This window comes from Acinonyx jubatus, chromosome E1, assembly GCF_027475565.1.
Source record: "Acinonyx jubatus isolate Ajub_Pintada_27869175 chromosome E1, VMU_Ajub_asm_v1.0, whole genome shotgun sequence".
In the NCBI taxonomy this organism is placed as follows: Eukaryota; Metazoa; Chordata; class Mammalia; order Carnivora; family Felidae; genus Acinonyx; species Acinonyx jubatus.
The window spans coordinates 26,512,476-26,539,375 of record NC_069397.1 but is presented as its reverse complement, the minus strand read 5'-3'; the positions used below and the strand labels follow the sequence as shown (position 1 = coordinate 26,539,375).

General features: G+C 34.9%; 1 protein-coding gene across 3 annotated transcripts in view; it reads left to right on the top strand.

The window, feature by feature from the left end:
• VMP1 (vacuole membrane protein 1) overlaps positions 1-26,900 on the top strand; it is a 126,255-nt gene that overhangs the window by 84,261 nt on the left and 15,094 nt on the right. For all 3 annotated transcript variants that reach the window (XM_027034264.2, XM_015069710.3, XM_015069711.3), the window contains 3 exons: positions 12,841-12,921; positions 17,028-17,144; positions 22,312-22,373. In XM_027034264.2, coding sequence (XP_026890065.1) covers positions 12,841-12,921; positions 17,028-17,144; positions 22,312-22,373 — 260 coding nt within the window. The remainder of the gene's footprint in view (positions 1-12,840; positions 12,922-17,027; positions 17,145-22,311; positions 22,374-26,900) is intronic.

The window sequence follows — 26,900 nt, the reverse complement described above, 5'->3', positions numbered from 1 at the left end:
TCCACCCCAGCATCAAACTAAGAGTTGGTAAATACCCTTTCTGGTGAGACATGAGGAGATCACATGAGGAGATATTGGCTTCAGACTGGAAAAAGAAAGAAGAAAAGAAAAATGCATGACTTGTATAATGTGTCATTTCTAATAAATCTTGTGTGCTCAGATATTTTCCCTGAGTATCTAGAGCACTGTTGTTCTTCTTGAACTACAGAGTCTGTTTTTATTTCAAATAGAGGCTAGGCAGGCACCAATAAGAGTGGATGCCTGCCTGCCTTTCTAAGAATTACTATATGGACTCTTTTTTTTTTTTTTAAGTTTATTATTTTTTAGTAATCTCTACCCCCGATGTGGGGCTTGAGAACCCACTACCATGAGATCAAGAGCCTCACACTCTTCCAACTGAGCCAACCCAGGCACCACCTTTTAAAAAAGTTTTTGTTTAGGGGCACCTGGGTGGCTGTGTCCGTTAAGCATCTGACTTCAGCTCAAGTCATGATCTCAGGTTTTGTGGGTTCAAGCCCAACATCGGGTTTCACACTGATAGCACAGAGCCTGCTTGGGATTCTCTCTGTCCCTCACTCTGACCCTTCCCCAGTCTCTCTCTGTCTGTCTCAAAATAAATAAACTTTAAAAAAGTTTTTATTTAAATTCCAGTTAGTTAACACAGTGTAATATGAGTTTCGGGTATATAATATAGTGATTCGACACTTCCATACAACACCCAGTGCTCATCACCACAAGTGTTCTTCTTAATCCCCATCACCTATTTAACCTTTCCCCCCCCTCCCCCCCACATATCTCCCTTCTGGTAACCATGAGTTTGTTCTCAGTAGTTAAGAGTCTGTTTCTTGGCTTGCCTCTCTCTCTTTTTTTCCTCTTTGCTCATTTGTTTCTTAATTTCTACATATGAATGAAATCATATTTGTATTTCTCTGGCTTATTTCATTTAGCATAATACTCTCTAAGAGCTCCATTTATGTCATTGCAAATAGCAAGATTGCATTCTTTCTTATGGCAGGGTAATATTCCATATGGTTTCTTTTCAGCAGTAACCTAAGCTGCAGATACTGGTCACTTTAAATTCAGGTGACTTGGACTTCAATTTTAATTTGACTGGACTGTGAGAAGGAAAAAAAAAAACACTCTATGCTTATCTGAACTTCTAAAAATACTTCTCTACTTTTCATCTGAAAATGTTAAGAACAGCTGATGATTAGCCCCGGAGAAAGCCTCCTGAAACCTTACTTCTTCCATCTCTTCTTTCCTCCTAGACTACTCATGAGATATTTTATGTGTAATAGATTATTTGTGAGTTTTAAGATTTGTGATCATAGTGAGATAACCATTACAGGTGTAAATAACTAAAGAATTTCCTTTTATTTTCTAGAAACAAGAATATGTTGATTAAGAATTAGCATTCAGGGGGCACCTGAGTGACTCATTCGGATAAGCATCTGACTTTGGCTCAGGTCACGATCTCATGATTCGTGAATTCGAGCCCTGCATCGGGCTGTCTGCTGTCAGAGCAGAGCCTGCTCAGATTCTCTGTTCCCCTCTGTCTCTGCCCCTCCCCTGCTTGTTGTCTCTCTCACTCTTAAATAAATAAATAAAAACATAAATAAAAAAAAAAAGAATTAGTATTCAGAAGTAATCTTTTTTTTTTTTTAAGATTTTATTTTTGAGGTGCCCTCATGGCCTAGTCGGTTAAACATCCGACTCTTGATTTCAGCTCAGGACATGATGTCATGGCTTATGAGTTCGAGTCCCACATCCCTGCTTGCGATTCTCTCTCTCTCTCTCTCTCTCTCTCTCTCTCTCTCTCTCTTTCCCTCCCTCTCTCTCCCTCTCTCCCCCCTTCCCCTGTTCTCTCTCTCTCTCAAAATAAAATAAACTTTAAAAATATATAAATACATAAACTTTAAAAAATATATATTTTATTTTTAAGTAATCTCTGCATTCAGCATGGTGCTTAAACTCACAACCACAAGATCAAGAGTCATGTGCTCTACTGATTCAGCCAGCCAGGTGCTTCCAGGAGTAGTAATCTTATCCATTTCTACCCTCTTATGAGGGGAGGATTTGGCAAACTAATTAGTGGCAGGTTTGATAAATTTTCAATTCTTAATGCATTTCCTTCCTTACCTTCTTCCTGCTTTACAGCCCTCTTCCTTCCTTGATATTAACATGTTGCTTTTCTCTTTTTGAAATTAAAAACAAGACAAAAACCTCTTATCCCCTTAGTTGTGAGATTGCACTATAACTGAGCTCATCATATTGTCCAGCTAAGAATTTTGACGAAATATTTTATTTCATTGGCTCTTGGGGTTTCTTTTTTTAATCTTTTGACAGTTAGTAAGTAATATAACCTGTCTATAATTTTTCCCATAATCAGTTTTATCTCTTATCATGGTAATAGATACTATTATTACCATTTTATAGAAAAGATGAAGAAACTGTGGCTCAGAGAACTTTAAAGTCCAGGTAATCAGTATTATATCATTTTGATGTCACAGGAAGTCTGTAGAATTGGTGTTTGTATTATTTCTCTAAGTACTTTTTTCATCTTTTTTTTTTCTATTGTTCTCTCTTACATTGTAGGTTTCCTGAGTCATTCATCATCTCTTTTTGCTTTTTCTGCCAATTACTATTCCCCTCCCATATATACACACTAAATTTTCACAATATGCAATCTAATAAAAGTGCCCTGAGGAATAGAAATATATGATTATGGGGGGGCACCTGGGTGGCCCAGTCACTTAAGCCATTCATGGATTTCGAATGGCTCAAGTCATGAACCTGCAGTCTGTGAGTTCAAGATCCACATCAGGCTCTGTGCTGACGGTGCGGAGCCTGCTTGGGATTCTCTCTCCCCTCTGTAACCCCTCCTCTGCTCTCTCACTCTCTCAAAATAAATAGATAAACTTTTTAAAAAAATGTTTATTTTTGAGAGAGAGAGAGAGCATGGTGGAGGGGCAGAGAGAGAGGGGCACAGAGGATCCCAACTGGGCCCTGTGCTGACAGAGATCCCAATGCAGTGCTCGAACCCACAAAGCGTGAGATCATGACCTGAGCCAAAGTCAGACACTTAACTGACTGAGCCACCCAGGTGCCCCACTGAATTTGTTTTTTAAAAACTGGGATATAATTGACATGTAAAATTGTTTTAGTCTTAGATATACGACATGTTTTGATATACATATATATTGAGAAATGATTATCACAATAAGTTTAGTTAACATCCATCACCACACAGTTACAATTTTTTTCCTTGTGATGAGAACTTTCAAGATCTACTCTCTTAGCAGCTTTCAAATACACAATACGGTATTGTTAACTGTTACTGTGCAATATACATTACATCCCCAGAACTTATTTATTTTATAAGTGGAAGCTGCTGTCTTTTTACCATCCTTGCCTTCCCCCTGTCCTCCACCACTATCCCCCACACCCCACCTCTAGCAATCACCGATTTTTTTCTCTGTATCAATAACTTTGTGGTTTTTAAAATATTCCACATATAAATCAGATTATACAGTATTTGTCTTTCTCTGTCTTATTTTGCTTAACACAACACCCTCAAGGTCCATTCATGTTGCACATGGGAGGATTTCCTTTTTTAATGGCTGAATATTTCAGGGTGTGTGTGGGTGTGTGTCCTACATTTTCTTTGCTTTGTTTTGTTTATTTATTTATTTTGAGAGAGAGAAACTACAAGCAGGGGAGGGTCAGAGAGAAAGGTGAGAGAGGATCCCAAGCAGGCTCTGCACTGTTAAGTGCAGAGCCCCACAGGGGCCTCAAAGCCACGAACCGAACTGCAAGATCATACATGACCCGAGCCGAAGTTGAGAGTGAGATGCCCAACTGACTGATCCACCCAGGTGCCCCCCACAACATTTTCCTTATTAATACATCAGTGGACACTTAGGTTATTTCCATGTCTTAGCTGTTGTAAATAATTCTTCAGTAAACCTGGGAGATACAGAAATCTTTTCACAATACTGATTGTTTCCTTTGGATCAGTACCTAGAAGTGGAATTGCTGGATCATGTAGTTGTTCTATTTTTAATTTTTGAGGAACCTCCATACTGGCTATACAAATTTACATTTCCCCAAACAATGCACACGCACTCCCTTTGCACCATCTCTTGTCTTGATAATAGGCTTTCCAGAGTGCCTGGTTGACTCAGTGTGTAGAACATGCAACTCTTGATCTCAAGGACATGACATGAGTTTGAGCCCCATGTTTGGCGTGGAGCCTACTTAAAAAAAAAAAAAGGAAAGAAAAAAAAATATATATACTTCTAACATTTGTGGGTTGATGTCTCATTGGGGTTTTGATTTGCATTTTTCTGATAATTAGTGATGCTGACTACCTTTTTGTGTACCTGTTGGCCATCAGTAGGTCATCTTTGGAAAATTTCTGAAGCAGGGTCCAGGCTCTGAGCTATCAGCACAGAGTTCGATGCAGGGCTCAAACCCACGAACCGTGAGATCATGACCTGAGCTGAAGTCGGATGCTTAACCTACTGAGCCACCCAGGTGCCCCTCTGCCCATTTTTTAATCAGATTTTTTTCTCTTAAGTTGTAGGAATTCCTTATATATTTTGTCTATTAATCCCTTATCAGATATAGGATTCATGAATATTTTCTCCCATTGAGTAGGTTACCTTTTCATTTTCATTGATGGTTTCCTTTGCTATATGGAAGCTGTTAAGTTTGATAGAAACCCTTATTTTTGCTTTTGTTGCCTTTGCTATGGTGTCCTATTCAAAAAAATTGCTAGGACCAATGTCAAGGAGTTTACCTCCCTATGTTTTCCTCTAGGTATTTATAGTTTTGGATCCTTTATTCAGGTCTTTAATCCATTTTTAATTGATTTTTGTGTATGGTGTAAGATAGGGTCCAGTTTCATTCTTTTACATGTGGCTGTCCAGTGTTCCCAACACTGTTTATTGAAGAGACTGTCCTTTCCCCATTGTATAATTTTGGCCCCATTGTCTTAAATTAATTGACTTGACTATGTAGGTGTGGGTTTCTTTCTAGATTCTGTGTTCTTTTCCATTGATCTATGTGTCTCTTTATAAGTTACTTCCATACTTCCATACTTCCATACTGATTATTGTAGCTTTGTAATGTTATTTGGAATCAAGAAGCACTATGCCTCCAGCTTTGTTCATCTTTCATGATTGTTTTAGCTACTCAGGTCTTTTGTGGTTCCATACAAATTTTGGGATTATTCTCTTTCTGTGAGAACTGCCATTGGAGTTTTAAAAGGGAGTACATTGAATCTGTAGATTGCTTTGGATGTGTGGACATTTTAACAATATTAATTCTTCCAATCTTGAGCACAGAATATCTTTCCATTTATTTGTGTCTTTAATTTCTTTCATCAGTGTGTCATAGTGCAGATAGGATTGTTTTCTTAATTTCTCTTTCTGATTCTTCATTATTAATGTATAGAAATGCAACTGATTTGGGGAGTGCCTGACTGGCTCAGTTGAAAGAGCATGTGACAATTGGTCTTGGGGTCATGAGTCCAATCACCACCTTGGGTGTAAAGATTACTAAAAATAAATAGTCAAAAAAAAAAGAAATGCACTGATTTTTGTATATTGAATTTGTATCCTGCAACTTTACTCAGTTCATTTATTCTAACAGTTATTTGGTGAAGTCTTTAGCATTTTATATATATAGTATGCCTTTTGTTTCTTTTTCTTGCTTCATTGCTCTGGCTAGGACTCCCAAGACTATATTGAATAAAACTGTTAAAGGTGGGCATCCTTGTCTTGTTCCAGATCTTAGAAGAAAAGTGTTCCGTGTTTCACCATTGAGTATGATATTAGCTGTAGGGCTTGTCGTATGTGGCGTTCATTATGTTGAAGTACATACATTTCTATACCCACATTTTGAGTAAACGTTTATATCATGAATGGATGTTGGATTTTGTCAAATGTTTTTCCTGCGTCTATTGAAATGGTCATATATTTTTACCCTTCATTTTGTTCATGTGGTGTATTTCAGTGATTGGTGTGTATGTTGAATCATCCTTGCGTCCCTGAAATAAATTTCGTGTATTAAGGAATTCAGTTTGCTAAGATGTTTTGAGAATTTTTCATCTGTGTTCATCAGGGATACTGGCCTATAATTTTCTTTGCTTGTAGTGACTTTGTCTGGTTTTGTTACTGGGATAATGCTGTCCTTGTAAAATGAGTTTGGAAGTGTTCTCTCCTCTTCTATTTTTTTGGAAAAGTTTGAGACAGATTGGCATTAGTTCCTCTTTAAATGTTTGGTAGAATTTACCAGTGAAGCCATCTGGTCCTGACTTTTGCTTTTGGGGAGGTTTTTGATTACTAATTCAATCTCCTTACTAGTAATTGGTCTGTTTGGATTTTTTATTTCTTCATGATTCAGTCTTGGTAAGTTGTAGATTTCTAAGAATTTTTCCATTTCTTCTAGGTTGTCCAGTTTTTCAGGTATTATTTAAGTCTTTTTTTTTTTTTCTTTTTTCTTAGTGAATCTGGCTAAAGGTTTGTTAACTGTTATGTTTATTTTTTCAAAAAATCAGCCTGGTTCCATTGATCTTTTCTATTGTCTTTTTAGTCTCTATTTTATTTACTTCCACTATGATCTTTGTTATTTCCCTCCTTCTATTAACTTTGGGCTTGGGGCGCCTGGGTGGCTTGGTCGGTTAAGCGTCCGACTTCGGCTCAGGTCATGATCTCACGGTCCGTGGGTTCGAGCCCCGTGTCGGGCTCTGTGCTGACAGCTCAGAGCCTGGAGCCTGTTTCAGATTCTGTGTCTCCCTCTCTCTCTGCCCCTCCCCTGTTCATGCTCTGTCTCAAAAATAAATAAACGTTAAAAAAAAAAAATTAACTTTGGGCTTAACTTGTTCTTTGTGTTCTAGTTCCTTGAGGTATAAAGCTAGGTTGTTTAAGATCTTTCTTGTTTCTTAATGTAGTCATTTATCATTGTGAATTTCCCTCTTAGAACAGCTTTTGCTGTATCCCTTAAGTTGTTATGCTATGTTTCCACTTTCATTTGTTTCAGGTTTTGGGTTTTTTTTTTATTTCACTTTTGAGTTCTCTTTGACCCATTTGTTCAATAGCATGCATGTATTTGTGAATTTCCGGTTTTTTTCTTTTAATTGATTCCTAGTTTTATACTATTGTGGTCAGAAAAGATCTTTATATAATTTCAGGATTTTTAGTTATTAATATTTGTCTTGTGTTTTAATATAGAATCTGTCCTGGACGATGCTCCATGTGTTCTTGAAAAGAATGTATATTCTGCTTTGGATAGAGTGTTTTGTAAATGTGTATTTACATTATATAGTTTTACATTATATAGTTTTTACATTATATAGTTTTAAGTTATATGGCTGGTTTTACATTATATAGTTTAAGTCTAGTGTTTCCTTACTGATTTTGTCTAGAAGATCTATCCGTTGATGAAAGTAAGGTTTTGAAGTCTCCTACTATTATTATATTGATGTCTATTTCTTCCTTTAGATCTGTTAATATTGCTTTATATATTTAGGTGCTCTTATGTTGGTGAATAAATATTTGCAAATGTTATATTCTCTTGTTGGAGTGACACGTTTATCATTATATAATGGCCTTCTTTGTCTCTTATTACAGTCTTTGTCTTAAAGTCTGTTTTGTCTGATAAAAGTATAGCTACTCATGTTTTCTTTTGGTTTTTATTTGTGTGGAATATCCTTTTCTATCCTTTCACTTTCAGTCTGTATGTCCGTAAAGCTGAAGTGAGTCTCTTGTAGGCAGCATATAGATGGGTGTTGTTTTTTTAATCCATCCAACCAGTCTATGCCTTTTAATTGGAGAATTTAATCCATTGACATTTAAAGTTATCATTGATAAATTTATTGCCATTTTAAAATTGTTTTCTGGCTGTTTTATAATTCCTTTGTTCCTTTCTTCTTTTACTCTTCTCCTTTGTGATTTCATGATTTTCTGTAATAAGATGCTTATATTCTTTTCTCGCTGTTTTTTTGTGTATCTCCTATAGATTTTTGCTTTGTGTTTATCATGAGGCTTACATAAAACATCTTATAACAGTTAGTCTCAAGTTGATAACACCTTAAGCTCAAACACATTTTATTTTATTAAGACAAGCAAGGTGGTGCGGGGAGGGCAAAGAGAGAGGGAGAAAGAATCCCAGGCTTCACTCTGTCAGTACAGAGCCCAGTGCAGAGCTTGAACTCTCAAAACATAAGATCATGACCTGAGCCGAAATCGAGAGTTGGATACTTAACCTACTGAACCATGCAAGCACCCCTTAAACACACTTTAAAGCTCTACATTAGGGATGCCTGGCTGACTCAGGTGGTAAAGCATGGGACTCTTAAATTTGGGGTCATGAGTTTGAGCCCCACATGGAGTGTAAAGATTATTTAAATTAGAAAAAAAAACTTTTAGGGGCACTTGGGTGGCTCAGTGAGTTAGGCATCTGACTTTGGCTCAGGTCATGATCTCACAGTTTATAAGTTCAAGCCTTGCATCGGGCTCTGTACTGACACCTCGGAACCTGGAGCCTGCTTTGGATTCTGTGTCTCCTTCTCTCTCTGGCCCTCCCCCTCTCAAAAATAACAAACTTTTTTTTTTTTTTAACTTCTAAATCTCTTAAGTTGTTTTCAAAATAAATATTCTTTGCTTTTATGAAATATCTTTATGTAATGTATTCAGTTTGTACTATTATAGAATTTTACCCTAATATTCAATTTAAATAGAAATTCCAGTGATCATCTCTGATGTAATGCAAAAGCTGTAAATTTGATATTAAAACATTTCATTTTCAATAGTAGTTGCACAAGTCTGTTCTGATCACTATTTTGATAAATGTACTACTGTTGCAATCACTTCATTTCATCAAGTTAATATCCCTACTTTTGCTTATAATTCTAGAGTTTATTTCATTAGTCTTCATCTCATAAGCATGTTTGAGTCCATTATAATTCAAAAACAATAGATGATCTATGACTCTTTAAAACAGACCTCTTTTAAAGTAAACTTACTTAAATATGCAGTGTTAAGGCATAGTAGTTACATTATTAATATTGTTGATTAAGATAATAGTAAGATAAAATATTTTGTTCACTTGAATTTAATGAATTAATCTACATTTTTATGTGAAAATAACCCATAGGGAGCCCTGATAAAGGGTAGAAAATTGCAATTAGGACATGTTTTAGTCTGAAAGATTTAAAGATTATGAGTTATGTTTCATTGCAGTTTCTATGAAGATGAGAATTAATTGTATACTTTAATTATGGTATTATGTTTAGTATTATTTCATTGTAAAAAATATTTAATTACATGGTTATTAGGATCTTAAATTTTTATTTATTTATTTACTTTTATTTATTTGTTTTGAGGGAGAGACAGAGTATAAGAAGTGTAGGGGCAGAGAGAGAGAGAGAGAGAAAGAGAAAAGAAGAGAGAGAGAGAGAGAGAGGGAATCCCCAGCAGGCTCCTCACTGTTAACACAGAGCTAGACACTGGGCTCGAACTCAAAACTGTAAGATCATGACCTGAGCTGAAATCCAGAGTCGATGCTTAACCTACTGAGTCATCCAGGTGCCCCTAAAATGTCATTTTAGATGGTGAAAGAACTTCACAAATTCAGTGTATTTTAAATTCCCCTTACATACAAGGAATTATTATTGAAAAAGTTGTTCTGTGGTTTTTAATTTTATCTGTGGAGCCACTTCATTACCATCCCAAGGTCAGCCAAAGTTTTAACATAGAATGATTAAGAAGGCAGATAATTTATAAAATTTTTCACCATTTACCATCTCAAACTGATATAAGCTATTAAGCAAATACTAATTATCTCCATAGTACTTCATTTGTTTAACAGGTTTAGGTATTTTTTGTTGCTTTTAAAGAGATCTTGAAATTTCACGTGATCACTTATGAAAATTGAAATAGGTGGACTGTTGCCATTTGAAGATAAATGTTATTTCATGTATTTTAAATCCATCTGGTATCTTTAGATTCAAAGATTAGCATTTTTCAAGCTAATTATAACTAGCCATATAGTTTCTCTTCTCCCTTAATCACAAATTTTTCTTAGGAAAAAGAAAGGTGAAATAAAAGTCATGCAGGAATATTCATACTTGAAGGCTTTATCTGTTTTTTCTTTATTAATCCTTAAAGTCTCCGTGATAAGGATTTATTATAACACTGCTTCATTTGTTTTATTGTAGTTATTGGAGAAATGTTTCTAATGTCTCTTCTTCATTTCAGAAGCATGGTTAGTTAAATACACAATCACAGTTGTTGAGAGTGGGAAAGATAATTTTACTTTCTTATATTGTGTTTATTTTTTTAAAAGTAGAAAGAGATACATGATTACAAATTGCAAATGCATGCTGCTTATTTAGGTAGAACTAGAGAATCAAACGTTCCTCTCAGGCATTTAAATTGTGAAATAGGTAAACTTTATGAAATGTGAATCCAGAGAAATGAAACTATTAAAAGGAATTTGTTTTTAGTTGTACAGATTTATTTTTAATAAAGAATGACAATTGAGGAAGTAATCAAATTGTACTTGCTACATTGTTCCCACAGATACACCAAAACCATTAAAATGAGATACTAATTTCTTTTGATATTTAACTTAAATATTGACTACCTATCATATTAAATTGTTAAGCTTTTTGTTTAAAATATTGATTTTAAAATTATTGATGTCCTTTTGTGGCTATTTTATTTTATTTTATTTTATTTGCCAGCCTAAAAAGAATAGCAGACTATGCTTGAAATGATTCTTTTAAACTTTAGTAAAAGAGTTTTTTTGGCTGGTGTTGAGGATGTGTGTGTGTAAGTTGAATTTATTGTCAAATAATATTCCTATGATACAATTCTATTTTAACAACAAGCAGAAATATAAATAGACATATTCATAGTGTTACTTTAAAATCAACATGATAAGAAAGAACTGTCAACTATGCAAATGATTTAAAAGTATCTGAGTTGCTTTAAAAAAAAAAAAAGAAATTTTAAAATATAAAGCAACAGGGATGCCTGGCTGGCTCAGTCAGAAGGTGTGCAACTCGATCTCAGGGCATGGGTTTGAGCCTTACATTTGGTGTAGAGATTACTTAAATAAATAAAACTGAAAATAAAATAAAATACAGAGCATCAAAGTACAATTACATTTAACATGTAGAACATTTTAGACCATGAAAGAATGATGTTTTCAATAAAATTATGTCAATAAAGCCTTTAGAGCCATATCAGTAAGTTGTAAATATATGGCTTTAAGCAAAATAAGTTTAAAATAAAAACAACAAAATGTAGTTGTGTTTATGAAATCTAAACATGAGTTACTACCGTAAAATATTTTAGATTCGGTGCAGACACTAGTACAATGCTTCCCTGAGGGTTTTTTTGGTTGTTTTTGTTTTGTTTGTTTGTTTTTCACTACACTGGCAAGGAAAAACATCAAGAAAATACTCCCTCAAGCTGCATATTCTGCTACTGTTGGCTTCTTATAATGAAAACAAGGGTGTAAACTTCATATTAGTTGAATTTAAATAAATGTTTATGGATTGTTTAGTATAAAAATGTAACTTTAATTCCGAGAATATTGTGAAAGTCCTGGAAAATAAATTACAGGAACTGAAAGTAGCATGGTCACTGTGTGTGTGTGTGTGTGTGTGTGTGCGCGCGCACGTGCGTGCGTGCGTGTGTGTTCAACACATAATGAGATTTGTGAAATCCATTTTCAGTAGACAACTTTCAGACTTTTTAACAAGTAAAACTTCCCATTAAAAAGGCACTTAATTTGTTTTCCTTGTAAGACATGCAAGCTGAAAATTAATTTAGAAAATTTAAGAAAACAAAAAGGTAAAGGGAAGTTTCTACTTCACTTATTTGGATAAAGTAGCTCTTTCCCCTCAAATAAAAATTCTTACAGCACCCTGAAGGATAATTGATGATGGGCACCCAGGCATCTGAAAGAACAAGGAGTCTGTTTTCCTTTGTTTTTATCTAATTTCTGTTGAGTAAAGAGATTCTGCCTCAGAGAGATGAAATGACTCCTTACTTTCAGGATGTGTTGAAAAACAGAATTCCACAAACTTCTCTAGGCTTAATATTTTTTATTATTTTGTATATTAGGTGATCTGCATAAAATTTAATCTTTTTTTCTATTTTTATTTAAGATTTTATTTTTGTTAATCTCTGTATCCAACATGGGACTCAAATTTACAACCCCAAGATCAAGAATCACATGTGGTAGGGGCGCCTGGGTGGCTCAGTTGGTTGAGCATCCAACTTCAGCTCAGGTCATGATCTCACAGCTCGTGAGTTCAAGCCCTGCCTTGGGCTCCAACTTGAGCTGGAGCTTGCTTCAGATTCTGTGTCTCCTTCTCTCTCTGCCCCTCTCCTGCTCATGCCCTGTCTGTCTCTCTTTCTCTCAAAATAAATAAAAACATTAAATAAATAAATAAATAAATTTTTTTAAAAGAATCGCATGTGGTAGGTCAGTATTTCCAAAATAATGAGTTGGTTCATAGATAGTTTATAACATTTTCTTCATCCCTAGATAATCCAGAGATAATCTGAAAAATAAAGTAACAGTGTTTTGGCTTTTTCTTGAAATGTGGTAAAAGTTTGTCTTTAAGGATGTAACTAATGTTCTATCAAGATTTTATTCATATTTTTTAATGCAACCTATGATTTTTTTTAATCATTCATCAAAAGCAATGATTAAGTGAATCAGGTTGTGTGGCATTTAATATTATAAATTCTATAAAGAGCCATCTTTTCTTCTTCCCTATACATTTCATTAATGTTTTGATATCCTCCTTTTATACAGGACTTTGCTTCCCGGGCTAAACTGGCAGTTCAAAACCTAGTACAGAAGGTTGGATTTTTTGGAATTTTGGCCTGTGCTTCAGTAAGTGAATTGTATTAAAAGTGAGGAATTCCAATAAATGGTAGATTTATATATTGATCCAGTTTGTTTTTAAAGATAACACACTTAACAAAAAATAAGGTAACATACTTGAGTGAACAAAAATGCTATCACTTTTAATGAGTATATAAATTTATTAATCATTCATCTTACTCATCAAATGAGCTGTTTCTATTGGATGGATTCATATCTAGTTTATTGACTTTTCAAGCATTTCATCTTGCCATGATGACTTCAGACCTAAATGGCTTGGTTCAGTAAGAATAAAAGAGATAAAATTCATCCTTTCCATGAAGAATTTATAAAATGAAGTGCATTTAACCAAGTAACAATGACTTCATTCTTTCCAGAGTTATAGATAGGTAGTCTTTTTCCAAAGTTTCAAGTATTAGTTATAAGGAAGAAGTCATGTGAAACCTGTCTTAAGGGGTATTTACACCAAGTTAGGTAATTGAAACCTCTGGGGCAAAGTTAAGGGCATTTTTGGCTACAGTGAACTAAGAAGCCACTTAAGTCAAAAACTTAATTTCTTAAATTGCAGATTTGGGAAATCAACATTCCTTGATGAGTTGGTGTTTATCCTGGTCCTTTTCTAATATGATAGAAATAGTTATATTTGAAATGGAGCATTTTGATCAAAGCTTTCTTTGGTAGTCCATACACAATTTTTGGTAGTTCAGTGGTGGATTTGGCCGGATTAACTAGGTGTACCTACTTGATACAATAAAAACTGCACCTATAAATATAATTCACAAAATTATTATCTACTGACACACAGCTGCTTTGTCCATTATTTTCTAGAATATGAACATATCTTTGAGTACTCTCTGCCCCTCCCCTGCCTTAGCAAAAGCAAATGCCCAAAAAAAGAGGACTTTTGGTGCCAAAATTTCTAATGTAATGTCAACATTCTAGAGATACTGTGAGATACACATATGCCTCAATTACTATCCTTTGACCCAGCAATACTAGAAATTTTCATAATCTAAATTTTCATTTCAGTGTATGAGCTCTTTATCATAATTTGATCTCTCAAGTATTTGAGCAGTTTATAAGTATACTATAGTGTGATATTGTAGAAAGAAAATTGGCTTTGGCATTCCTAAGCCAGTCTTGTCTCTTATTAGCTATGTAACCTAATCAAGTTACTCTCTTTGAGCCCTAGATTTCTAATTTTTTTTTAATGGACAATAAGTCACTCATCATTGTAAAGGCCGATTGAGGATTCAAGAAACTATATGTAAGGGGTGCCTGGGTGGCTCAGTCAGTTGAACATCTGACTCAGCTCAGGTCATGATCTCCTAGCTTATGAGTTAGAGCCCACTTCAGATTCTGTGTCTTTCTCTTTCTGCCCCTCCCCTGCTCGCTCTCTCTCTCTCAAAAATAAATAAACATTAAAAAATTAAAATATGTGTGTGTGTGTGTGTGTGAACTAACACAGTGCTTAGAACATAAATGTTCAACCATTTTTTATCATTATTCCTCAGCTTTGATTTAGTCACTGAGTGTTGAGAATAAAGAGATGAAAGATATATTCCCTTTCCTCGAGGATCCTGAAGTCTAGTGAGGGAGACCACTGAAATACAAGGATAAGTAGAAAGTGTTGTGGAAGTCAGCAGACTGGGATTAAACTGAGAGACCTAATGGATAATAATGTCCTTACTTTAGAGGCTAAGAAAACAAGCCTGGGAACCACATTGCCTGGGTTGAAATTCTGCTCTGCTGCTGAAATCCTGCTCTCCCGAACAAACTGTCAAATCTGTCTCATTTTCCTGTAAAATGAGCATAAGCATATCATATAGCATTGTTTTGGGGATTAAGTTGAGTTGGTGATGCAGAAACTTTAGAAAAGTATCCTAAAAATCAGAACATTCAATAAAAACTAGCTTTCATTATTCCTAGGGAAAACATGAGTACCTTCAATTTATTAAAATAAAAAATGGTATTTATTCTTTGGCACTCATCTATCTCTGTGACCTCACTGTTGCAAATCCATTTTCCATACTAGTCAGTCTTCTTTATATTTGACTAGGAATAGTCAGTATTGAACAGAAATTGATAGATCAGTTTGGCCTTCCAGGAACTTTTTTCCAGAAAATTGATATTTCTGTTAAAGTATTAAAAATATATACTTTAAGGTAAAAAGTCTTTAGTTATTTTGTTGTTAACGTTTAAACTAACAAACTTCTACTTGAGGGAAAATTTCAAAGCTACTTAGTAGCTCTTTTTTTTTTTTTTTTTTAAGTTTTCTTTATTTATTTTGAGAGAGAGAAAGAGAACATGTGCAGGAGGGGCAGAGAGAGAAGGAGAGAGAAAGAATCCCAAGCAGGCTCAGCACCGTCAGCACAGAGCCCAGTGTGGGGCTCAAACCCACAAAATGTGAGATCATGACCTGAGCCAAATTTAAGAATCAGATGCTTAACCAACTAAGCCACCCAGACACCCCATTAGTAGCTTTTGTAATCTCAGTTTTCCTTTCTGTATTTAGTTAGATGGTGAAAAAAAGAAGGGGTGCCTAGTGGCTCAATTGATCTGACTCCTGGTTTTGGCTCAGGTCATGATCTCACATTTCACAAGTTCCAGCTTTACATTGGGCTCCTTGCTGACAGGGGAAAGCCTGCTTGGGATTCTCTCTGCCCCTCCCCTGCTCGCGCGTGCTCTCTCTCTCTCTCTCTCTCTCTCTGTCTCAAAATAAACTTAAAAAAAGAATAAATAACATGCACATGCAACAATAAACTCATTAATTATGCTCAGACTGTATCTGGCATACACTGAGGTGTTTAACATGTTTAACAAATTCTAATTTTTAATCTATTCTGATTTACATATCTTATATACTTTAATTTCTATTTCAGCTTGAGATAGAGCCTGATAATAAAGGAAAACAATTAAAATTATAATCCATGGAGTTATGAGGGTCACGTGAGAAAATATAAGAAATGATAGATGTAAAGCTATGCAAGTGATATTATATGATTGTAAGACATGAAATTGCATTAAACATTTGAATTTGGATGAGAAAAACAAAAGTTATTAAATCCAAGTGTTATGAACAAAAGAATATTTGAATTCTAATTTAGTCATGACATTGTTTTTAAGAAGAACATATGTGACAAATATCTTTTAAACAACTAGTCTTTTCTTTGAAAGTTCAGAAATGAAATTATATAAATTAATTGGCTTGTGAATGGTTCTGCCAACTGCCACAAGGACAGAGTGCTTCTATGGGAGAAAAATGGATGAAGTGCTCAAAAACAGCTTGTGGTTTCCTTGCATTTTTACATGAAATTGTCTTTCAGCATTCTTGAAATGTGGGAATGTTTGGAAAAGGTATTTGTTGTGAATCACTTCTTTGTCTCGGACTGAGTATTCAAAACATCTGAATCTATGCGCTCGTATTTCCACACTTGATTTTCTGCCTAAAATATATTACACAGCCTCACAGCCTTGTACTGTCATACAAATTATGAGATTTGTTTGTGCAAAATACAAATTACAAGGTTTTTTTTTACATTGAGGAATAAAAGCACATCTGCCTATAAATATATTTGTGAATTTCATAAGAATATTTGCTATATAGATATGAGTGATTTCTAGATGATATTCTTATTTCAAGCTGAAGATTTTACAACCCCAGTATTACTGAAATAATCTCAGGACTTTTTCTTCGTTTATACCTCACCTTAGACACAGCTACCAAACGGTTAAGTATCTGCTGAATGGGATTAAATTCCTGTGGGTCCATTGGTTTTACCAATTCTAATGTGATAGAAAAAAGTATATTTATGGGGCATTAGCCATAAGTAATGTAAGCAAAAGGACAGTTGGGTTTGCTTTAACAGCAGCCTGAGATGAATATGAGACCGAATTTACAGAAACATTAGAATACTTGCCTAACCTTCTGAACAGTCTAGTATTGATCAGGGAATCTACACCTCTCTTTGTAATGTAAGCAAGGCTTAAGCATAATTCCACATATCTGTAGGCGGTAAAATTAAAACTGTTCCTTGGATTATATATGAAAGTCCTATTTTAATGTGTGTGTGTGTGTGTGTGTTTTGTTTTGTTTTGTTTTGTTTTTTAAATAGATTCCAAATCCTCTATTTGACCTGGCTGGAATAACATGTGGACATTTTCTTGTACCTTTTTGGACTTTCTTTGGTGCAACTCTGATTGGAAAAGCAATAATTAAAATGCATATCCAGGTAATTACACCCTCTGATTTACTGTGTGATGATGGTGAGCCCTTTGAAATGCATTGAAACTTAATTCATTTGCTCATTCCAGTGTGAATTGTTAATATTTTGGTTCTGCTTCTTTGGGTTGGTATTTTCCTTAGGTATTTAACTGTGGAAAGTCATCTGGGGGTTAGTGAATTTGGGGCAGGTTTTCCCTGTCCCTGTTGGAAAATTGTGCCCCTTTATGACTTTTTCCTTGTTTTCTTTCTTTCCTTCTTTCTTCCTCCCTCCCTTCCTGTCTGTCTTTATTTCACTTCTTGCCTTGTGAAACTTTTCATCTAAGACTTTTAGCAAACAAAAATAGTGTTCTCATATAGGAAAATGCACATCATCATTTTCACATACATAACCAAAAATGTCATATTTTTACTATTAGCTGAGAGAATATTGCCTTACACTAATTCCACTTTTCTTTCATACCCCCAAATAATACTTCCTCTCAGGGCACCAATGTCCTTTACAGAAAACCAGCCAGATGTCAGTGTGGCAAAAAATGGGGAAGAAAGGAGTCTCTGAAGAGGCAAAGAGCTGTGGGTTGTGGTTAGAGAAGTGAGAATCAGCTATTGTGCATAGCCAGTCTTAACAAAAGCTTCAGGACAGAGAGGTGTGTGTGTGTGTGTGTGTGTGTGTGTGTGTGTGTGTGTATGAATAGAAGAGAGAAAATGAGGGGAAATGAATATACGAACCTTGACATGAATTGTTGCCTTTTAAAAGGGCAAATCTCACTAGAATAAAATAAAATTAACCTGAATAGAATGTCTTAATCAGTGAGGTTTACATCAAAGAGGCATTCACCAAAGGAAAGGCAAGAGCAGTGAGTAATGTCTTTGCCCTGGTATAATTCCTTCAAAATTAAAAGCATATCTTTTAATTTTCTCCAATTTCTTCTTAACACCTCTCTACCTTCAGTTCTTAGAAGAGCAGAATGAGACAGGAAAACTTCAGCTACTTCTACCTGCCCAGTTTCTAATATTAGATTTTGGCATTTGGGATGAGTTTATTGAGCCTGTCCTCTACTCTCCTGCCATGAAAATCACTCAAAATTCCAAGGACATTCCTCCTTCAAGGAATATATTTTCTGCCACTTACATTAAGTATATTGTTCAATGAAATGATTTTTTAATATGGGAATGCTAGTTACTTTGGTAAATATTACAATATCCTGTTAGATTTTTACAAATAATAAAATACCATGGTGAGTAGTAAATTATTTTGTAGTGTATCAGAAGATAAATTTTTCTTTGATCTTTTTAGTTATTTCTAGGGGAAGAAGGAAGCTATCATTTTGCTTTTTCTTCCAATTAATTAAAGTATTAATTGTCCCTTGAAAGTATTAATGCCTGGGGCGCCTGGGTGGCTCAGTTGATTAGGCCTCTGACTTCGGCTCAGGTCATGATCTCGTGGTTTGTGAGTTCGAGCCCACGTCGGGCTCTGTACTGACAACTCAGAGCCTGGAGCCTGCTTTGGATTCTGTATCTCCCTCTCTCTCTGCCCCCCGCTGCTCGTGCTGTCTCTCTCTCTGTCTGTCAGAATAATAAATAAACATTAAAAAAATTTTAAAAAAGAAAAGAAAGTATTAATGCCTAAGAAACAATAACATTATTTTAATTCCCTTTATGATAGCAACCTCTCTGGGACTCCATAAACTTTATGCGTCCAGCTTTGCATAGTAACTTTCTATAAATTAATAGTAAAATTTATTATGCCAAGAGTACTCTATAGTGATAGGGCATGCAACTTATCAGACTTCAAAACAGAATATGCAAATTCGTATATTTTTTAAACATTCTTAGATTTTATCAAGTTATGATAATGCTTAATTTTTTTTATATAGGCCTTCACACTTTATTTTTTTTAATTGTTATTATTTTTTTAGTACTTCACACTTTAAAGCACTTAGTGTATGTGAGCTGATTTTATTATTATAATCATTGGATAGAGAAATTACTACTCCAATTTTGTAATTGTCACACTTAGAAGATTACTAAGTAGTAGTTGCCTAAGAATGTAAGTAACAGCTAGGATTTGAACCCAAGTCTTTTGGCTTCAAGTTCAGTGTTCTTTGCATTCTTTGGCATTGCCTTCTAAGCTATAAATTACTTACATGATTAAGGAAATTGAATTGTGTAATGCCTGCTATTTATCAAGACCTGTGCCAGGCAGTTTGCACTGGTTATCTCAGAACAATCCTGTGAGGTAGTTGTTATCCAAATTTCATAGGTAGGAGAACAGTGTTAGAGAAGATAAAATCCATGCCTAGGCTCTGGAATTCAAACCAAACTGTATAAATTTGAAGGTATTCCCTGTATGTGTGTAGAGGGAAAAAAAGTTCTATGTTTCTGAAAGCAGAGAATCTGAGTTTCTTCACTAAACAGACTATGGGATGTGTTTGCTGTGTTCCATTGTATCATGGAGACACATACTTTCTAAAGGCATGTTACTTGGTGTACATCCAGATGTAGCTCAGGACAATAAACATTTCTCATTCTTGGGTAGACAATAGTAGTGCATAATATAAGCATTTTAGCTATTTCTGAAGTAACCAGGAGGAAACCCCACACACAGATTTTTCTGTAATAACAAATCCATCTTTTCTTCTGATTCTTCTTTTTCCTCAGCCTAAAGCAAAGAGCCAAAAATATTGTTATTTTTATTGATACCTTGCTATTTGTTAAACTTCTCTTAAAAATTTCAAATTACCCCACCTAATAATATTAGATTGGGATTTCCAAAGTCAATATACTTACACTCAATATTTCATATACCCTGTAATTTACTTACCGTGTATGTTGTTTGTTGCCTCTTTACCTTTCCGACATGGACACATACATGGAAATGGAAGCTCCATGAAGGTAGAGAATTTTGTCTTTGGCTCACTGAGATATTCTAGTGCCTAGAATATCATCTGACATGTTGTAGACACTCAATAAATTTTTAATAAATGAATTTAAGACTCTTTTTTTCCATTGAAGGACGCTTCTTTTATAGATAGTTTCTTTGTTCGTTCTGGCACCATTAGTTCCCTACACCCTCTTTTTTTTTTTTTCTTTCTTTTCTTTTCTTTCCTACTCAACCCTTTCCCTTGACTATTCTGCACACATGGTTGAGTGGGCTGTCTGGTGGTCTGTGCCGTGTGTTTGTTTATTTGGTAGAATCCCCACTCAGACCTCCAGCCCGAATGACTCTGAGATGAGACATATGTTCTTAAATATCTGACACATTTATGTCTTGCCCAGCACTGTGAATTTTCAAGCTGTTACATATAAAAAGAAAGTCTTGTTTTGTTTTCAAGCAGTGAAATTATGCAATTATCTGGGCATTGGCTTATTTTCAATGTTAGGAAATGATGGTAAGGGAAAACTCATGGTGGTGAAATCACTGAGAGGCAAAAGCCATTGTTAGTGAAAGATTTATAGTTCCACCTAACTGGCTTTTAGTATGGAAACTAGAAGGACCCTTGTATATAATGCTTTTCTCCTAAAATGATCTGTATAATTGTCTTGTTAGTTTTGTAATCTTCATATACCATTTGTGTAACATTGTTTATGAAATCACCATCCATTTTGTAACTATTTTTGACATCTATATGTGCTTGCTTTTTCCATAAGATAAGTAGTAAGTAATCTTTTTAAAATTAATAGATATGGGAGTGCCTGGGTGGCTCAGTCGGTTAAGTGTCCGACTTCAGCTCAGGTCATGATCTTACAGTCAAGCCCCACGTTGGACTCTGCACTGACAGCTTGGAGCCTAGAGCCTGCTTTGGATTCTCTGTCTCCCTCTTTCTCTCTCAAAAATAAATAAATAAATATTTTAAAAAATTAATAGATACATAAACACCAAAAAAAAAAAAGACTATGAACTTTTTTTTTCTTTTTTAGTCCTGCTTCCTTACACATACCCAACTGTGCAGCTGTCAATGTCTCTGCTAACACTAGACATTCCTTAAGAAAATATCATTGCTTTATTAGTCTTCTACCTGAAATGATATGCTTTAGTGTAATTTAGCCACTTTCCTGAGATTCATAATGGGTGGATAAAAAGAAGTCTACTATTATTTATTTTATTTTTCTTCCCTCCCCTGTGGTTGCATAGTCTGAAGTTATTATTTGACAAACAATAACAAAGATTTAAGCAGTCGAGGGACAACTTTGAATTACTCATGTTTAATCAGAATTCTTACCATTCCTTTAGAGCTAAACTTTAATACCACATTCTTGAATCTCTAATTGTACTTATGTACCTCTCCTTTCTCTGAACTTCTGTAACACATTTTTAGTACTAATGTCATCTATAGTTATGTGTATATATATATATATACACACACACATAATTTATCATTTTTCTACTATAATACAGAAAAATATTTTAATTTCTTCAGGGCATTGAAGAAGGAAGTGTCCTTGCCATCTTTGTGTTCCCTGAAAATCCATAATAATGCCTTATGTTATATATTATTTTGAACATTTATTTGAGTTGAGGACATTTGCTACCTGTTAGTCCTAAAGACATCTTTACTTGAAAGGTAGGATGTCAACATCTTTAATGGAGAGTACTAAAAAACACCAAATTAAAATGACCCAAATCTGATAAAGATTCTGAATAACTGTTGATACTTTTGCTTGTATAGTAAGCCTAAAAGTCCAAAATCATTCAGGATCTGAAAATGGAACTTTAATAATAACTTCTATAAACTTTCTATGAAGGGCATACAGGCTTTTCAAGATCCTATGGATTAGATTTAGACCAGACGCATGTCATCAGGCTGATCAGCTTTAATTTCAGTAGTGGGGTCTGTATGGGAACCCATGACTTCAGTTTGTCTATGTATCCATTCTAGGATACATAGAACATGCGGAATGTCCACCCAGCCTTGGGTTTCATGACTCATATTTTTCCCTCAGACATGGTCGTGTATGCTGGTTAGAATACAGCTGTGCTAAAGGAAAAACATCTTTAAAATACAAAGTAGGTAGCATTTGTCAGTAAAGTGGTGTTTCGTATATTTTGTTTTTTTAAAGAATTTTAAAAATTGCAATTGGGGCAGTACCTCATCTTTTTAAACTCTTATCAGAATTATGAATTTATAGTGGGGTTTTTTTTGGGTAACATATTTTAACTGGCATTTTCTTTACAGAAAATCTTCGTTATAATAACATTCAGCAAACACATAGTGGAGCAGATGGTGGCTTTCATCGGGTAAGTAATTCTTTGTGGACTAATATTAATATCACTGAACAGAAGAAAATTTATAAAAGATTTTATTGAAACATAATTTTTCTAATGCATATTTTTTTATCTTTTGAGAAGGAAAAATCTTTTGCCCTGTTATTAAATTGAAGACTTTCTTGCTCTACAGCTGAGAAAGATGAAGTTCAGATAACCCTTATTTAATTTTAAATTTTTAATTTAATTTTAATTTTAAAGTCATATAATTCTTGATTTAAAAGAAGCTTTGGAAAAAAATAATAAAGTTTAAAAATAAGAATAAAAGAAGCTTTGGAGTTTGAGACCGTTGCTCCTCCAAAGAAATAAGAAATTCTCTTTATATAAAAGACATGTGTGTATTATTACAGTTTAATGGTGCTTTAGTACAGTGCTGTGATTTTTAGCCAAAATTGGATGCCAGATACACAGTTGCCTTTAATTTAAATATAAATCTTACATAAAATATTAATATTTCATTAAAGAAGGCATGATAAGATGATTTAATATTACAAAATAGGTCAGTTATGAACCTATTACTTCACTAGAGAAAAATCCGGCCATTTAAAAAAAAAAGCCTAGCCTATCCAAAGCTTTTATTTTTGTGTTTATAGAAGTAAGTTTTAACTTATGCTTTAAATGATAATGTCACAAATTTATGGAGTTGACTTTGATAAAAATAAAGACAGACTCATTTTATCTGGTTAATCAGATTATTAACTGGAATAGGAATACTGTCAGATAGCAAATTGAACTTTTTATATATATTTTTTTAATTCAGTGTTTACAGGTATGAGGTTTTCATTTAATACTTTAACTGCCCAAGGTCTCCTGGCTGGCTCAGTCCATGGAGCACGTGACTCTTGATCTCAGGGTTGTGAGTTTGAGCCCCATGTTGGGTATAGAGATTACTTAAAAAAAAAAAAAAGTTTAACTGCCCAGTGGTAGAAAGTACACTTGATGTAGTTTTTTGGCTTTTTTTTGTTTTTTTCCCTTTATGTAGTTTTAACATGAATCTTTATCTTAAAAGCCATTTGTAAAACAAAACACTATTGACAATTTTGCTATTTAAAAAATTGCCATTTGGAGGTAAGTTTATAAGTATTCGTTTTATTATTCTTTAAACCATACCTTGTATATTATATTTATTCTCTTCTATATATATTTTGTAATAAAATAGTTTTTAATATTTTCTATTATGGTTTTAATATAATAATTGAGGAAAAACATATTCTTGAGAATATACTCAGTAGGGCCAGTTATTGGTTTTATTACTTCCTAAGCTTCTGATCACAAATGTGGATTATAGTTTATACATTAAAATTTAATTACTCCAGTTTTTTGTTGCCTGGATCCTTACAGATGAATTGGTTTACAAGTCACCATACATAACATTCAAAAAGAAAGAAGAAATATTCTTGTCCCTTATTTTTTAAATACAAAGAAGGCATTTCATCTGTTCTTAGAGTTTATTGTTCCACCTCAAGAATTATGAAGGACACACAGCTGACTACTACAAAAACCCACACATTATAGGAATGACTGTGCATGTAGCACTCTACATCCTCCCCTTCTTCTGTTCCCATGCTGAACATTTATAGAAGGAAGTTTTTCAACAACTTACCCACCACTACCACCTTCTGTTTCCCCAGTCTTTGGAGTTTCTAAAAAGATTAGTGGGGTGCTTGGGTGGCGCAGTCAGTTAAGCATCTGACTCTTGATCTCGGTTCAGGTCCTGATCTCACAGGTTCATGAGTTTGAGCCCCATGTCGGGCTGTGCACTGATGGCACAGAACCTACTTGGAATTCTGTCTCCTTCTTTCTGTCCCTTCCCCATTGTGCTCTCTCTCTCTCTCTCTCTCTCTCTCCCTCAAAATAAATAAATAAACGTTGAAAATTAAAAAGAAAAAGTAAATAAGTAAATAAAAAGATTAGTTAACTACCTGTCTTCCCTACTCACATCAACTTATGTTCCCTTCTAATCTGTTCTCTATACCGCAGTTAGTAACCTTTTAAAAATATTAATCTGAGCACATTACCACCACCGCCCTTACCCCCAGCTCCTCATCTTTTTTAAAACTTTTACTTGTTTTTTCCTTCATTCTTAAAATAAAGCTAAAATTCCTGAACGTGATCCTTGTATGATGTAACCTCTATAATTTTCTCTTGTTGAGTCTCCCATGAATGGTCTTTACTTGCTTCTGCTTTTCCCTTTGCCTAGTTCAGGGCTTCTTAACCTTTGCATTGTTGACATTTTAGGCCAGGTAATTCTTTGTTGTGGGCGACTGTCCTGTGCACTGTAAGGTATTTGACTGCATCCTGTCCTCTACTCACTAGATGCTAATAGTCTCTCCCAGTCATGATGTTAAAAATGTCAGGGCACCTGGGTGGCTCAGTCGGTTAAGCGGCTGACTTCAGCTCAGGTCATGATCTCACAGTTTGTGAGTTTGAGCCCCTCATCGGGCTCTGTGTTGACAGCTCAGAGCCTGGAGCCTGCTTCAGATTCTGTGTCTCCCTCTCTCTCTGGTCATCCCTCTCTCTCTCTTTCTCTCTCTCAAAAATAAATAAACATTGAAAATAATTTTTAAAAAATGTCTGTAGACATTACCGAATGTCCCAATGCATGTATACCTCCACAACCACCACTAACCCCATGGAGAACCAGTGGCCTAGACAGTGTCCTTTAAATTTCAACTATTACATTAACAAAATGCCTTCCCTGACTAAATCAGATATCCTTTTTTCTAGAGACGCCTGTTCTACATGCACTGACAGTTGTGTTTTTCCATTTATGTTTGAGGGTATATGATTATTGTCTTTCTACCACTAACATGTATGCTTCTTACTGGCAGAGGGCATGCCTTCGTTCACTATTGTGTCTACAGCACCTGGCATCTTGATTGACACATAGCAGGTGCTTGATAACTATCTAGTGGATAAATGAACACATGGTATCCAAATAAAGATCTGGCCCATAAAAATTCGCATATCATTTCATAGCCCAGAGTGTTTCCCCAGCCTTTGGAATTTCTAAAAAGTTGTATTACTTATACACAGTAAATAGAAATAAGAGTCTTTATAATAATAGGCCAACAAATCAAAAGTGGAATTCTTACGGTTTTCAAAATCAGTACTTTCTTCCCTTTACTAGCTCATCTAGCACAGCCCTTCACAGAAAATCCAGTGATTCTTGGGGTGCCTGGGTGACTCAGTCAGTTAGGTGTCCAACTTCAGCCCAGGTTATGGTCTCCTGGTTTATGAGTTTGAGCCCCTCATCAGTCTCTGCCGTCAGCACAGAGCCCACTTTGGATCCTCTGTTCCCTCTCTCTTTGCCCCTTCCTACTCGCTCTCTCTCAAAAATAAATAAACTTTTTTTTTTTTTTTTTTTTATTCAGTGATTCTTCTTAAAGATGGTTTTGCATATGGGGTGCCTCGGTGGCTCAGTCAGTTAAGCATCAAACTCTTGATTTCAGCTCAGGTCATGATTTCACAGTTTGTGAGACCAAGCCCTGCACTGGATTCTATGCTGGTAGCAAAGAGCCTGCTTGGGATTTTCTCTCTCTCTGCCCCTCTCCCAATCATGTGTGTGAATGTGTGCACACGTGCACATGTCCTCTTTTTCTCTCTCAAAACAAATAAACTTTTTTTTTTTAAAGGTGGTTTTGCATAAAGGTATTCTAAGATATTCAAGACCTGTTGGAATCCAGTTTTAATTGAATTAAATGGGTGGTATCATACTTTTAAAATTGTTTTCAGGACATGGATACTGGAACATCCTGGTATCCTCTTTTCCCCAGTGCTTTCTACAGGGATTACCTCATTAACTTCTTTTCTAGATAATGTATTAAATGGCATAAATAACCAGACTTGGCAGATAATAATTCTGTATTACCAGCTGCCAATAGGTGTTTGGTTTTTTGGGTTTTTTTTTTTTTGTTTTTCTCATATTTGTCAGGAATAACATTATCTGTCTAAAGTTTTTTTTTTACAGTTTATTTATTTTTGAGAGAGAGAGAGAGAGAGAGAAAGAGTGCATGAATGGGGTAGGGACAGAGAGAGAATCCCAAGCAGGCTCTGCACTGTCAGCACAGAGCCCAATATGGGGCTCGAACTCAAAAACCGTGAGATCATGACCTGAGCCGAAACCGAGAGTAGGACGCTCAACTGACTGAGCCACCAGGTGCCCCAAGAATAACATCTTTTAATCAAATCCTCCAATTGAGCTTGACATGATCTGTTTTCCTACAGTTTGAAGTAGGAAGTGCTTTTAAATACAAGTGTCTAAATGATAATAAACAGACTCACCAAACCTAGACTGAAAATGAAGTTAAACAAGGATAATGAATTTTGGTAGGTGTAAATTTATTATTACATATATAATAGTTTGGTAGTTTGTTTTAGAAAAGGAAAGAACAGTTAAATTGACTCCCTAGACCCCTTGCTGAGTTGATCTGAAAATACTACCTCTAATAACATTATCCTTTGATTGTTTGGTATCCCTCTTTACACTGTTAAACTGTA